General features: G+C 42.8%; 1 protein-coding gene across 2 annotated transcripts in view; it reads left to right on the top strand.

The window, feature by feature from the left end:
* Positions 1-16179, top strand: part of Rpgrip1l (RPGRIP1 like) — a 113941-nt gene that overhangs the window by 90232 nt on the left and 7530 nt on the right. For both annotated transcript variants that reach the window (XM_075976873.1, XM_075976874.1), the window contains exons 23-24: positions 5970-6153; positions 14883-14967. In XM_075976873.1, coding sequence (XP_075832988.1) covers positions 5970-6153; positions 14883-14967 — 269 coding nt within the window. The remainder of the gene's footprint in view (positions 1-5969; positions 6154-14882; positions 14968-16179) is intronic.

Here is a 16179-nt window from a genome sequence, read left to right as displayed (position 1 = left end):
TCAAATCCAGAGCCATGTGCTGTGCACTGAGCACATCCTTAGCATTTGGTTTATTGAGGCAGCATCTCATTAGGTGGCCCAGACTGGCTGGAGCTCACAGTCTTCCTCTCAGCCTCCCAAGTGCAGGATTAAAGCATGTACCACCATTCCCCTCAAAAGAGGTTATTATTCCTGCTACACAGAAGCCTTGGGGGCTGGTATAAAGTCAAGGAGGCTTCTTTGAATCTTTGGAATGGCTTTTCCTATGCCCAGTCTGAAGGAAGGAAGTAGACTCTTTCAGTCAGTATGCATTCCAGCCTCCTTACACATGCCTCTGCTGCCGTCAGTAGTGAGTTTGATTTGGACTTACCACCCCAGTTAAAACTGTAACTCCTCAGTGGCACAGATGTAGATCACCTTCTAGTTCTGTTTTCTTTCTACTGTTTTTTACAAAGAACCGAGCTCCACGTATGTCTCTGACAGGCAGATATTGTGGGGGGTTTGCATATGCAGTATATTACTTTGAGCTCCTGGTGCTGTGATAAAATATCATGACCAAAAGTACATTGGAGACAAAGGGGTTTATTTTGCTTACAGATTAGTCCATCGTTAAGGGAAACCAAGGCTCCAGGAGTGTGAAGCAAATCCCAGAGAGGCAGGCTGCTTGCTGGTTTGCTTCCTTGACTTACTTAGCTTCCTGTCCTATACAACCCAGACCCATCTGTCTAGGGATAGCACTATCCACAGTGGGCCGAGCCCTCCTGTATCAGTTAGCAGCCAAGAAAATGCCCCACAGCCCGGACTGATGTAGGTCTGTATCAGCCTGACAAAAACCAGCACAAGGGGGAGAAATGACTCCATATATTTTACATATATTACCATATAAGTAATATAAGGGACCAAGAGTTAGAATGATTTGACTAAGATAAGAAAATCTCACAAACATAATAGTGGACGACAGAACTAGTTGTGAAATGACTAATGGTGTGTGCTACCATCAAGGGAAACCTAAGAACGGAAAAGAGTGTCGTATGCTGGTTATGGACACATATGAAAAGAGAAAATATGATTGTATGCTTTGGGATGATACAACCAATTTCAGAACAGATCACTTCTGAAGAAACATGAAAGAATTTGGCATTTGAGAGATTTACCTTTATTAATATTATTGTTGATATTAATTTTTTCAACACAAGGGTTGACATATATGACATCTTTATAAGACAGTGGGTACTTAAAAATCAAATTATTTTCTATACTTTTATCACATTTTCATGTTTTAAAATTGAAGACTTAAATTTGAAGTCAGCAAGATGGCTTAGTAGATGAAAGTGTTACTTCCAAGCCTGACTGCCTGGATTCAGTCCTCAGGACCCACAAGGTCTTGCTTACACTGTCCTCTGGCCACAAACTCATTGTGACATTTGAATGCTGTGGCACATACACAGGCTCACACACACACACACACAAATAAATATAATTTTAAAAATTAAATACATAGAAAACTTAATGCCATCTCATTATAGAAACTGAGACTAAAATTAAGCACATCTGTAACCTCAGCATTGTTAGATGCAGTCTTACTAGCTGAGACAAAGTTCAAAGCATCATGAGTCATCATCACAGAAAGCAACGATGCTGTATGTAGAGCCCCAGGTTAGAGCACTATCTGAGAAACAGTGAAATGACAGAGTGCCCATCTACCATATGCAAGGCCCGAGGTTCAGTCCCTAGCACTGGAGAGAAAAGCCAAACTAACCCCAGTGTGTCAGTGGAGTGTGTAAACTCAGATGGAGACCTGAGCAGGGTGCTGTGAGATCAAACATGGACATTTCCCACTTGCTAACAACAGCCTAACGAGCACCGCGGAGATCTGTGGCTGGAAGTCAGGTAGCATCCGTCAGGGCAGCAGTGGAACGGAGCCAAAATCGGGGAGCTCAGATTCCTGTTTCTCTGAGTAACTCAAGCTGTCGTCACATTTCCAGATGGTTCAGTCACATAGTGCGGAGCGTCCATCTATACTGACAACTAAAGGGAGTCGTGCAGTCCTTACCGGAGCCACTTCCGTTACTTCTGTCCACCGCAGTCACAACTTATAAACGTCCTCTTAATGCTGATGTTGACATCTCCCTAACTTGGGAAGCGGTGGGGCAACGGGGGGACATGACAGTGATGGAATGCATCAACTTACCTAGTACCAAAGGCCCACACCAAGGGTGCCACATGTACTGTACTGTTGTTATCCTAAGCAGACTTTAGAAGGCTTCTACTGAAAAAAACCTGGCCCCTCTCTGTGTGTGTGTGCGCGCATGTGTGCATGCCTGTGTGTAAGTATGTCTTTGAGACAGAATCTCGCTTATGTGCCTCAAACTCATGTTGATCCTCCTGCCTTACCTCCTGAGTGCTGGGACTATTCCCAGATTCATCCACTGTCTTCTCAACCACATTATTACTCCTAATTCTCTTAATTAAGGTATCTTTACAAATTTCAAACATACGCAAGAGTTAAAGTCATACTACCCTGCCACCCAGATTCAGTGCGTTAATCTTTCAGATAATCTTCCCCAATTAATGCAGTGGTGAAAAATCACCCATTTCCCAAAATGTATCACACATCAACATTCTTCAACTGAGAAAGCCCTAGAAACAGCAGCTTCAATAGTTCTGGGAATATGAAAAAGTCTGACTATGTAGCATCTCTGCATCCTCTTCTTTCCCTCTAAATGTTTATTGTGAGCCTACTGTGTGCTGGTGCTGGTAAGGATGGTAAACAGCAGACAGATAAGCCCTGGGCCTCCCTGCTGGAGCTCATGGTCTACAGAGAAGCAGCTGGGGGAGGCTCCGTGTCGTGCTGTGGGAGTGAGAAACAGTGAGGGTTGTGAAGAAAGCAGCCAGCAGTCACTTAGAGGTCAGCACAAAGGGTATGGTCACAGTGCCTGGATTTTGTCCTATGAAAAAGATTATTTCAGACAGAATAAAGTACAGATGCAAAAAAAAAAAAAACAAACAATATACCCAGCACACCATGGCTTAAGGGAATGGCTAGAGTATAGGATAGTAGAAAAAAATTCAAACAAAACAAAAGGTCATATAGATTAGCTTTAGAGAGATAGTTCTCTTACAGAAGGAGAGTTGTTGGGACTAAAGGCAAGAGAATAGAGGCCATGAGAGTAGATCTACTTCCTGGGTGTGCCCAGTAGTGATGGCTGAACTTTTTGATACAGTCTGTTTCCTATTGCCAACAAGTTACCTACTATATTAATCCTGTCTAGTTTCTCCCTCATTCTTTCAAATTTTTACTTTTTAATAACTAAAAATCCACTGATGTGAAGTTATCCCCAATAAAAATCTAAAAACATTTTTCAGATCCTAAATGAGAAAAAGGATCAATGGCCACACAATGTGTGAAATATCAAACGCTTTCGACAGTTCGGCCAAGCACTAAAATAGAAAGGAAAAAGAACAGAAATGGTGATCTATAGAGTATAGTTGGAGCGCGGAAAGATGCAAACAGCAAGAAGACTCAGACCTTCTAGCTGTAGGCAACAACAGTCAAAAGACTGCTGTTGGCGGAGGTAGAAACACCAGAGAACAAATGGGTTTGGGGGGAGGAGAGAGAAGATGTCCACTCACGCTGATGCTGGGTCTCTTCATCTCCAGATCTTCCTAGATGAACTAGTTGAAGTTTTGACTTAAATGTATCAGATTAAATCAAGTGTTTAAATAAATTGCCTAGTACCATTACTGATGATTATAATGCTTGAAAAATGTCTTCTTCAGAGCGTGCTTTCTGGGCATAGATAATTTGACATTCACCCCTGTAGAGATCTAGCAATATCAAATGAGCAAAGTCATCATGCCTTACACTCATAGTATTGAGCCAGAAATTAAAATATTGAGGTGGGAGAAGTTGCCAAAATGACAAAACTGGAGCAGAAAGAAAAATAGACAAATATGTTTAAGTGCTTTTTTTTTGATAATTCATTGTATTTTCCTTTTGTTGTTACCTTTGGAGAATTCCTTATAGGCCTGACAACCCAAATTAGTTCTTAAAATCATGCAAGTTTCTGCTTGGGAATCATATAGTTAATACAGAATTAATACAATAACATCTGAAATAAATTGGTGTCTCTTGCCATCTTAAAATTCATTTGTGTCTTCATTACACGTGTCATGAGCAGTTTTAAATTCTGATCTTCACAAGCTAGAGTGAGAGTATGCTTCTACCTTACAGCTGTTTCTTTCCTGCTTTTGTGCAGGAGTGTAAACATCTAAGGGTCTATTGCTAGAGAATTCTGAGCGCCCATATTCCGTCACCTTTGCATTGTGCTTTCCTCGTGCCAGCATTATGAAATAATGTGTGCGCTTCTTACAGCCACAGTACATTTTAAGGAAAAAACAATATCGTTTAAGATATTTTCCTTACCTGATAGTCTTCACAGTCAGAGGGCTTTTCTGAACTGAGGTTAGACAATAGCACCAACTTCATCTTTTATGCACGTGAACAGAGAGGGCTTGAGGTTATTAGTTGAAACCGAGTAACCTTTCCAGGCTTTCATCTCTTTCTTTTCAAATTTGAATATGAAAAGCATATTCAAGTCAAAGACCATCACTTTAATGACATTTGGCAGTCATTTGATTTATTAGGTTTTAGAAAAAATTTCCCTTTAAATATTTCATCATACTATGCTAATCCTAGTAATATTGCCAGCTGCAGCCTTGTACCTGTATTAGTGGAGACAGAATGGTGTGGAATTTTCTCTGTCATCCTAGTAAAATTTCCATGAATCTACTGAATAATAAAATAACCTTATTGAAATATTCAGATTTCAGTTTTTAGTTAAAGTGTCTTAGAATGCATAATAAAAGGAAATGTCTTTTGGAAGAAGGGGGTAAAATTACTTCATCAAATATTGAGGGAGTTTTGACAGCAATGGAAATGGTTCTTTTTGGAGGCATTCTTTCAATAGGATACTTGAATCTTTTTTAATGTGGTTAATTACATGCTGCAAAATGCCTGCATCATCGCTATGGTGGGTCTACATGCTGGTATGCCTTTAACAGTGAACTTCTACAACCTGGTCACAAAACAAGTGTTATTTCCATGTTTTTCTAATTATCACTTGAAGTTTATATGGTTGACTGCATCATGGCTTTGATATAAAGAAGAATTTTTTAAGTAACAAATTTTAAGTTGTGAGAAACAAATTTAACTTAGGAAATGTAGTATGAACAAATATTTAAGTCACCGTTGTCAACTGAAGTCATTCCTCAAGGAATGTTTCTAAATCTTATGTTAATGTCTGTGGATTCCAGGAGAATAACAAACAAATGTAGCATTAATTCTTCATTCTATAAATGTGAAATGGAAAATAAATTGCAAGAAATAATATGTAAACTTAGATATAAGACTTTTTTCTTTTGTTTGAAAATGTGTTACTTACTGAATGAAATAAATTATGGCAGAAATGTAAGAATAAGCTGTAGTTTCTGCTCCAGTTGCTATAGATTGATATAGCTATATATATTAGCATAATAGTGCTAAAGTGTTCAACAGGCTTTGATCGCTGCATAATTGAGCGTTCCCAGGTACTGCAGATTAAATAAAGCAGTGATAAACATGTAGTTCATTACCTAGTTTGAAACAAGGCCAGCTGATACTTGTCATTCTGAAAACCATCGGAGATGAAGACCTCATAATCTCCACTCCTCATAGACTACCAGTGGGGTATTTATAGCCTCAAATGTAAATCAGGAGACGATTGCCATGACACTGTTAACTTCAAACCCTGGGGCATTAGAATCTCATTCTCTCTGTGTGTCATGAATAATCTATCATGTGGAATGTGCAGTCGTGTATACCGCCTTCCAGAGAAGAAACCCATTGGCTGTGACCTTTTATTTTTTAAACTAATAGTGGAATAGAATAAAGGATTTTTTGCTCACTTGATTATTTGCTTTTGTTGTTTTTGGGTTTACTCTTTAAACAGCCGTCAGAGGAAATTCGGATTGAGATCATAGCTCTAAGCATTAATGATTCTCGAATAACCAGGGATGACACTATCCAACGGCTGTTTGTGGAGTGTCGGTTCTACAATCTTCCGGCTGAAGAGACACCTGTGTCACTGCCAAAACCCAGGAATGGCCAGTGGGTCTACTATAACTATACCAATGGTATGTATGATTTATTTGTAATATAGCCTTTTGTATGGTTTTTTTTTCAGTGAAGGAAGCTAAGGTAATGTGCATAGTGTTTAATTCTCTGATATTCACATGCATCGAAGTCTTTTCAGACTAGGTTAATAAAAGCCAGAACTGTAGCATAACAATTAAGAAAACTACTTTAAAATCATTAAAAATCAAGAGAAAACATGGACAATGAGAAAGCGGTGTCTGCCTGCTTCTACTATATTATGGAATCTATAGGAAATGCCACCCGAGTCCACTGTTAAATTTTAATTTAAAAACATGACATTTTAAAGGGGGGTAATGTGCTGGGCTTTCCCTTGGTTACAGCATTCAGATCGTGTAGTACCCTGGCTGTGGGCTGCCTTTTTGGTCAGTGCCTTCCGTAAATCTTTCTGCACTGCCTGATACAGCGATGCATAAGCTCTTAGCATTACAGCAGGCAGGCTGCTCTATCTACCAGCTAACACGTAAGTCTATTGGACCAACACAGACCCAATAAGCACCTTGAGGATGCTCAGATCAATCATTTCTCGGGAGTTTTTAATATTCCATGATCAACAGTGTACAATCAGAGGGAAAACAAAGATCAGATTAAGCTACCTTCCCCAAGAGTCGAAACAGTGCGTTCTCTGGAGTCCATGTGGAAGTGTGAAGATGGGAGCTCACAGCTTGTATTGAAGCAGGCTGTCTCACCCAGGTCTTAGCGACTTCTCTGCTGCTGCAAAGCGACACCGTGATGAAGGCAGCCTAGAGAAGAAAGAGTTTATTAGGGCATTATAGCTTCAGTCCATGACTGTCATGGTAGGGACAGTGGCCGCAGATGGGCATGACTGAGGGATTACATACTGAGACAGCAAACGAGGCAGAAAGGGAGCCAACTGGAATGCCATGGCCTTTGAAAGGTCAGAGCTCCTCCCAGTGGCACACCCCCTCCAACAAGGACACACTCCTAATCCTTCCCAAACACTTCAGCCAACTGGGGACCAAGCATTGAAACATGAGCATATGAGGATCATTCTCATTCAAACCAAAATGATAATGATGATTTGAGACAGTGTCTCTCTATGTGGCCCTAGCTGTCCAGATTGACTGGCCTTGAGCTCTCAAAGATTCCACCTGCCTCTGCTTTCCCAAGTGCTGGGATTAAGAGCATGAGTCACCAAACCAGGCTACTATGATATTTTTTGACAGTCTTAGAAACTGCATTTTAAGAAACACATATTGTCTTGCTGTTGTAGCAACAGGATTACAGATGATCGTGCCTGCTCAAAAGACTGACCTTTTTAGAAATATGTTCATTGTTTGCGCAGTAATATGAGGACTCAGAGGTTTGATCTAATCCTCTCTGTGTACGCAGTTCTCACTAATGAGTGAACTTGGTCCAGATATGTTGATTCCCTAGCTCCTTCATTTCTTATTATAAGACAAAGTGATTTCTGAGATCCCATCCAGTTCATACTCTGTAACAAGTGACGGCTTGAGAGATTGTCTGAGAAGTTAGTGGTGTGGTCAGGACAAGAACGTGAGTGCATCCTTTCACTCACTTGCTGTCAAAGAAACATTCCCAAACGTATTTTCTCAAGCTTCCTAAAGATATTCAATTGCATAATACCAGAAAAATAAACCATATCAAAATATTAGCAGTAGTAAGAGAGATGTTTACTAAATTTTAATTACTCCAAGGAAAGAGATAAACTTTGGCCTTTATGTTATATAGAGGTCACCAAAACAGTGTTCAGATGAAATAGCAACAGATTGTTCTTGAGAAATCACCTGTACACTGGGCAATGTGGCCATGTAGCAGAAGAGCTGTTTTCATTTGCCTAGAAAGCATGCCCAGTCCTTCTTCAGGTGAAATCTCTGATGCATGCGGACGCCTCCCAGGTTTTGTGCATGTGTGTTGTAGAGGTCTCTTTGGAATCTTGCTGCCAGGTCGCTCTATTCCTCCCCTTTACTGATTATGATTCCAAGGAATTAGCCATTTGATTGGGGGCAGGGAACATCCTTTAGGGTAGAAAAGAATTGAGTAGCAATATTGTTATCTATACGTAAGTTTCTGTTCTTGTCTGTTGAGTTTTGACTGACTGACTGTGAGCTTCTTTGTGAGGAGGGGAGGAAATGCACTGAGCACTTAAAGCTGGCGTAATCTCATATCAGAGACTGAAGTCCCAGGTCATCACAAAATTGGAGAAATTGTACCTTTATTAGCATTTTTCAGTTGGGTAGAACAGTAGGAATGTTTATTCTTTAATCACTGCTCTGTCTCACTGTTGCAGAGACTTCCTTGAATCTTTGGTTAATGAACAATATAACTAACTATTGTACTAGTTACCATTCACATGTTACTTAGAGAAAGTTGACAAAAACAGCCTTATACCCTCGAAATCTCATTGAAAGTTAATAAAAGTCATTTTATTTCCAAATCGACTTCAAAACCCAATGGGAGATCTAGGGCACAATTTAGACACACTCTATTGTGTGAACACTCTACCCATAGAGAGGTTCTCTTGCCGCAGCTCGGTTTTGACTATACATTATGATCTGAACCACACAAAAGGAACTTGAATGCCAAGGCCTAAATTAGGTACATAAGATGACTGGAATAAACTGGCAAGCCCCAGGATTATTCTTAATCAAATGCAGTCTTTATGAAAAGGTGTTAATGCCAGCTCCACGTGCAGACGAGAGTATCTTCTTAGGACTGTTTCTGAATAAAGCTGAAGTTCAGTTCACTTGGTAGACATTAGTAGCGAGAATACAACATTTGCCCTTTATTGGGCTTGAAAATTTTACTCCAAGAATGCTGAGTAAAGAAAACAGTTTTTTGGGTGGGAAGATTAATGGTAGGCCTGAAGAATGTTGTCTGGGCTGCATAAAGCTTTCTGGGGAATTGACAGTAGGAAGAAGAAAGATTAATGAAATCGGCTGAGGTTTTTATGAGACTTGTGCAGATCCGGACCCGTAGTCTCCGAGGATTGAGCAGTCTATCTTTTGGAACAATTAAAGTTTAATTCAGAAAATGAAAAGGATGTAGAACATCAGATTTTGTTACTAATAGGAAGAGAAATTTTGCAAAGATAAAGATTACAGGGGTGATAATATTTTAATATAAAAGTTATCAAAGGTTCAAGGTTAACAACCTCCTATAGTTAAACCATCTGCATTTCATATGGATGGAGAACGTGCAGATTTCTTCAGCCTACCAAAGGGAGGGACGCTTTGCTGTATTTAATTAACACAATAATTATAAATGTTGGAGTGTAGATATAGTCAGTGCTAGAGTACTTGTTTAGCAAGCATGAAACCCGAAGCTCAAACCCTGAGCCCCAGAGGATAATAGTAGATCATAGCTGTCCTTCTTTACAGACACCACGTGCTGTGGCCATACGTGCACACGGCACACCATGTTCAGCGCAGACTCTTTCCTTCCCTGTGGTAAAAATATTCTAAATCATTTGCTCTTGGAAATAGAAATCCTGTCCAGTGTACACCAGAACTTCCTTCTCTTATCTGATATGAGCTGGGAACCCTGCTCAGCCTTTGCCATCCCTCCCACTGTCTCCCCCAGCTTCTGGGAAATTTTACTGTTCTCAGGCTCTGAGATCAGCTTCTTTAGAGACCACCTGTGCCAGCCCAACCTATTGGACTGAACATAATGCTCTCCAGCCCCCCAATCCCATTCATGTTGAAATGACTAACAGAATTTCATCCTTTCTGTGATTGAAAATTATTAAAATGGGTGGTAATTGGAAATTAGCTTGAATTTGGGCTATTATCTTTTTAGGTGTGCTTTTATAATGTTAAAACTTAGCAAGTTCTACACAAATGTGATCTCTCATGGGCATAGCAGTTAACACTACCTGAGAGAGTCAGTTTACTTTTAGTGCCTACTATAATTACATTTTAAAGGGTTTGTTTAAAATCGAAATTATTTTTTTAAATGCTCATCTGTTATTTCAGAATCCCACATGAATCTTGGTGGTCACAGCATCTTAGGGTCATATGTCAGAATTGTAGGTGGCCAAAGTGTCCCTCTTTCCCACAGCATTCAACACAGAGTGTTTAGAACTTCCTGATCTCATTTAAACTTGGGTGGAGAAATGTTGGTCTGCGATGGTCCTTGGTGTGTGGTACCCTGGCCAGCATACCATATCAGTGTATCAGGGTACCTTGATATCAGCAAGAGGAAAAATGTTACACTGGTACATTCTTGGGCTGTGCCACAGATGCCTTGAATCAGAAACGAAACTCTCAGGGTTCCGCACAGTAATCTGCGTTTTACCAAGCCATCCAAGTAGCTGGAATGTGTGTTAAACACTGAGAACCACTAAGCTAAACTCAGGAGCCCCATCTAGGATGTTTGTACAAACAGGCACAGTTACAAGTTGGTATGCTTTTCGAACACAAAATTTATTGGTTGGGAACTAGAATTTGATTTTCAAAAAATGAATTTTTAAGAGTCAACCAATATATTTAAGTCAACTTGATGGATCTAATCAATATCCCTTTGTGGAAGAATGAGAAAGAAGGTAGGTGCCCCAGCTCAGGTACAGACCTCTCTTCACTCCAGCCTTGGACCAACAAAATGCCAGGTTGAAATGCCAGGAGAAGCTTAGCTTTTGAGGGAGAGAGGTGCAGACACTAGAGAGCCTCACTGTATTCTAACAAAGCTCTGGCTTTCTCTGGTCTGCTTAGCCATCTGTAAAATACAGATCAACCTTGCTCTCAACCCTGTGGTTGAGTGTAGTGCCTTGTGCCAAAATGTCACTCATAAATGCCCAGCAGGGTGGTGTAGAAATGTAGCTGGGGAGTTAATTTTTGAAGGTTTAGCATGGAACCACCATTTGTCTCAGCAGCTCTGCCTCCGTGTAAATAGCAGAGAGAATCAGAATCAAGGACACAAACACACAGTGTGTGTATATGGAATATAATTGAGCATTGCATATGATACATGCTGCAGCAGAGATGAGCCTTGTAAAGATCACTGCTAAGAGAAATAAGCCAGAGATAAAGGACAGATGTGTGATTCCACTTAGAGGAGGTTGGTCGAGACAGATGGGAATGAAAAGTCAATAATTAGTAGGTAGACTTTCAGCAGGGGATGAGGGGAAGATTCTAGAAAGGAAAAGTAGCAATATATCCACCATGTCCACATTTAATGTCAATAAGCATATGCTATAAAGTGATTAAAATACATTTTAAGTTATATGTATGTCACCACAGAAATTTAAATTCATCAAACTAATCTAAATGTAATTGAAAGACCTTTTTATTTAAATATGAATGATGACGTTGGAAATTCAGAGGTTTTTACTACAAAAAATATTTTTTTTGTGTATCAGAGACTTAAGAAATTATTTGAAAACAAAGAAATTTTTTTGATAAAGATAACAGAGTTCATGTCATGATACATGTCTGAAAAGCTATAGTTACTGTTTCTGCCTCAATTTTTTTTAACTTACTAAGTGTGAGGAAGAGAGTGTGGGCACACGTGGGCCACAGCACCTGTGTGAAAGCCGGAGACTAGCCTTGGAAGTGGGTTCACTCGATCCCCGTGTTCCAGAGATTGCTCTTAGGTCACCAGGCCTGTGCAGCAAGAGCTTGTGTCTGCTGAGCCAGCACACCACCCTATCTCAGTTGTTCTTCTAGATGACTTTCATTATTCTGGCCCTCAAATGATGGAAACCAATATGACGTAAAAGTTTTGGGATTATGAAGTGGAAGAACATACAATAAGCCAGATACTGAATTAGAAAAAAAAAATCCTAGTAAGTTTGATATACTAAAAATGAGGTACTGACCCACAACATTAGTGAAATGTATCTACTATGATACTTTCTGGCAATGATAAGAAAAACACTCAGGGGCTGGAGAGATGGCTCAGGGGTTAAGAGCACTGCCTGCTCTTCCAGATGACCCAGGTTCAATTCCCAGCACCCACATGGTGGCTCACAGCCATCCGTTATTTGATCTGGTGCCCTCTTCTGGTGTGCAGGCAGAATACTAGAACACTGTATACATAATAAATAAATAAATAAGTCTGAAAGAGAGAGAGGAAAAAAAGGAAAGAAAAATATTCAAAGCCATCTGTGTTGGTCTTTGCAAATTTCAGTGAGCTCCACAGAATATGGCATTCTGTAAGGACAGTGGCCTTAGTTCTCCAGAGCTGTGTGACTTGACTCCTGCTCTTTCATTGACTTCTGCTTCTCCTGAGCAACTAAGTTACCACCTTACAGGCATTTTGTCTTCCACTCCATGCCTAACTCCCACAGGAAAAACCTTTGGATTTTGATTAATACTGTTCAGGGAGCCAAGCCGTTGAGTGAGTCAATGGTATAGTCATTTGGAGCTGAACTGAAACTGCCCTTGCAAACATTGTCAGTGAAATGTGTGTGCACAGTGGCCCTGGAGGAACACGAGTTCCGGAGTCATCCCAGCGCTGTCCCCGTGTGCACTCGTGATCCTGTCTGAGCTCCAGAGTCCCAGCGCTGTCCCCGTGTGCACTCGTGATCCTGTCTGAGCTCCAGAGTCCCAGCTCTGTCCCCGTGTGCACTCGTGATCCTGTCTGAGCTCCAGAGTACCAGCTCTGTCCCCGTGTGCACTCGTGATGGTGTCTGAGCTCCAGAGTCCCAGCGCTGTCCCCGTGTGCACTCGTGATCCTGTCTGAGCTCCAGAGTCCCAGCTCTGTCCCCGTGTGCACTCGTATCCTGTCTGAGCTCCAGAGTACCAGCTCTGTCCCCGTGTGCACTCGTGATGGTGTCTGAGCTCCAGAGTCCCAGCGCTGTCCCCGTGTGCACTCGTGATCCTGTCTGAGCTCCAGAGTCCCAGCGCTGTCCCCGTGTGCACTCGTGATCCTGTCTGAGCTCCAGAGTCCCAGCGCTGTCCCCGTGTGCACTCGTGATCCTGTCTGAGCTCCAGAGTCCCAGCGCTGTCCCCGTGTGCACTCGTGATCCTGTCTGAGCTCCAGAGTCCCAGCTCTGTCCCCGTGTGCACTCGTGATGGTGTCTGAGTTCCAGAGTCCCAGCTCTGTCCCCATGTGCACTCGTGATCCTGTCTGAGCTCCAGAGTCCCAGCGCTGTCCCCGTGTGAGTCCCAGCGCTGTCCCCGTGTGCACTCGTGATCCTGTCTGAGCTCCAGAGTACCAGCGCTGTCCCCGTGTGCACTCGTGATCCTGTCTGAGCTCCAGAGTACCAGCGCTGTCCCCGTGTGCACTCGTGATCCTGTCTGAGCTCCAGAGTCCCAGCTCTGTCCCCGTGTGCACTCGTGATCCTGTCTGAGCTCCAGAGTACCAGCTCTGTCCCCGTGTGCACTCGTGATGGTGTCTGAGCTCCAGAGTCCCAGCGCTGTCCCCGTGTGCACTCGTGATCCTGTCTGAGCTCCAGAGTACCAGCGCTGTCCCCGTGTGCACTCGTGATCCTGTCTGAGCTCCAGAGTACCAGCGCTGTCCCCGTGTGCACTCGTGATCCTGTCTGAGCTCCAGAGTCCCAGCGCTGTCCCCGTGTGCACTCGTGATCCTGTCTGAGTTCCAGAGTCCCAGCTCTGTCCCCGTGTGCACTCGTGATCCTGTCTGAGCTCCAGAGTACCAGCTCTGTCCCCGTGTGCACTCGTGATCCTGTCTGAGCTCCAGAGTCCCAGCGCTGTCCCCGTGTGCACTCGTGATCCTGTCTGAGCTCCAGAGTCCCAGCACTGTCCCCGTGTGCACTCGTGATCCTGTCTGAGCTCCAGAGTCCCAGCTCTGTCCCCGTGTGCACTCGTGATGGTGTCTGAGTTCCAGAGTCCCAGCTCTGTCCCCATGTGCACTCGTGATCGTGTCTGAGCTCCAGAGTCCCAGCTCTGTCCCCATGTGCACTCGTGATCCTGTCTGAGCTCCAGAGTCCCAGCTCTGTCCCGGTGTGCACTCGTGATCCTGTCTGAGCTCCAGAGTCCCAGCGCTGTCCCCGTGTGCACTCGTGATCCTGTCTGAGCTCCAGAGTCCCAGCTCTGTCCCCATGTGCACTTGTGATCGTGTCTGAGCTGAGATCTGGCCGCAAGAGAGCCCTAAGCCCAGACTGGCACATACAAGAGGAGAGTCTCCTGCTAAGAAAGCGGGGTGCCAGGTGCACACTGTGTGTATAGTCCATCTGCACTGCCACCCTCCAGGTGGCATCCACCCTTGACAGGTGTTCCATCTGTTTCAGCCACATTCCTAAACGCCAGGACTAAAGCAGTCTTCACACACCAAATAGCCCCTCCCCTTCCTCCACCACACAGCCGTGTCAGCCTTGAATTTCTTCACCTGCACACTAGATGCTTCTTTTATTGCATGCAGTGGCAGGAGAGGAGGCTTAAACTACTGGGCTGTCAAGAAGGACAAGCATGCTGCTATACAGTATCATCATCACTTGCTTCTTGGGTGGAAGAGGATACTGTGAATCCCTCAAATACAGAGCAATGAAGACCTCCAGCTTGTCTGTGAGGTCTGCCAGAGCCGGTAACAGGCAGTGATGGTGATGAGCACTCTGAGATGTGCTCGTGCCCTTTCTAACAGTGTGCACATAATCCTGCCCATGGTGGGACACTAGATCACATTCAGATTGGATTCTGATTTCTCGGACACACAAGCAAGATGGTATGGAGTGTGTCTTTAAAATGGAATCTACAGAGTGCAGGATGGTACCCATGGAGTGTGGGTCTGAATGACTTCCTTTACAGGCTTGTTTTTCCTTTTGTTATAGTGATCTACCTGGATAAAGAAAACAACCGAGCAGAGAGAGGCATCTTAAAGGCCATACTGCAAAGACAAGAACTGCCTCACAGAAGGTACTGGCAGCAGGTTCACAGAAAGCAGCTCTCTATGTCCTCTTTATGTCTGAATGTTGGAATTACTGCCTCCAAAGAAGTTCAGAAATGAAGGCATAGGGGTGGGGGTAGCTCAGTGGTAGAGTGCTTGCTCAGCATGAATGAGACAATAGGTTTGATACCCGGCACCATAGAAAAAAAAAGAAAAGAAAAAAAAAGGCCACAGTAACTGCAGTAACTCCTACATCCCAACATTGTTCCTTTAAAAGTGGCTAAATGTCCCTAACAGACACAAGCGTTCATGTCGTGTTTGTTTTGTTCTGTTTTTTATGAGAGCATAGTGCAGACGCCAGGTGGGAAATGCTTATCTAGTGAATGCTGGGATGCTGCTCACCTCCCTGTGCTGAAGAAAGAGCTGGCGTGCCCCTTCCCACAGCCATAGCCAGGGGCCACTAACAAATGCTCTCTTCTGTTGCTAATACTCAGAGTAGTTCCCTAATTTGAGAACTCCCTTACTCAGACGACAGCCATACATAATGCCAGTGCTAAGTCACCAGCTACAGCTAGTGTTCCATGACATGGACAGCTCATAGAGAATTGCTTATGATACCTTTACATACTGTCCCATCTGCATTTGGAAATACACAAATGTTTTAAACAATGATACATTGAAATAAAACTTTAAAAATTATTAACTTGGGGCTGGAGAGGCGGCTTAGTCGCCAAGAGCACCGGCCATTCTTCCAGAGAATTTGAATTTGGTTCTGAGCACCACCAGGTGGCTCACAGCCATCTGCTCCAGCCCCAGGGGTCCTGATGCCCTCTTCTGGCCTCTATGGGCACTGCATGCACATGGGACACATACATACATTCAGACAAACACTTGTACACATAAGATATCAAAAAAATTCCTTATTAATTTTAGGTCATAGTTTTGAGTGATTCAAGTTCCCTTTTGATTTCTTTTTCTTGAGTAAAATTTCTACTGAAAAAAATTCACCAAGGAGGAAGACAAACTGATGACAAGTAAACAGATAAATTAATGACACATGGTGATGATTAGTAATAAAAATTGAACAAACACGGGGTATGGTGGCACTCATCATCTTCAATCCCAGTACTTAGGAGGCAGAAGCAGGTACATATCTGTGAGTTAGAGGCCAGGCCAGTCTACATAAGAAGTTACAGGCCAGCCAGAGCTATGTAGTGAGGGCCCTTAAAAAGATAAAGAGA

The sequence above is a fragment of the Microtus pennsylvanicus genome, chromosome 6, assembly GCF_037038515.1.
Source record: "Microtus pennsylvanicus isolate mMicPen1 chromosome 6, mMicPen1.hap1, whole genome shotgun sequence".
Lineage (NCBI taxonomy): Eukaryota > Metazoa > Chordata > Mammalia > Rodentia > Cricetidae > Microtus > Microtus pennsylvanicus.
This window is presented reverse-complemented; position numbering and strand designations above follow the sequence as displayed.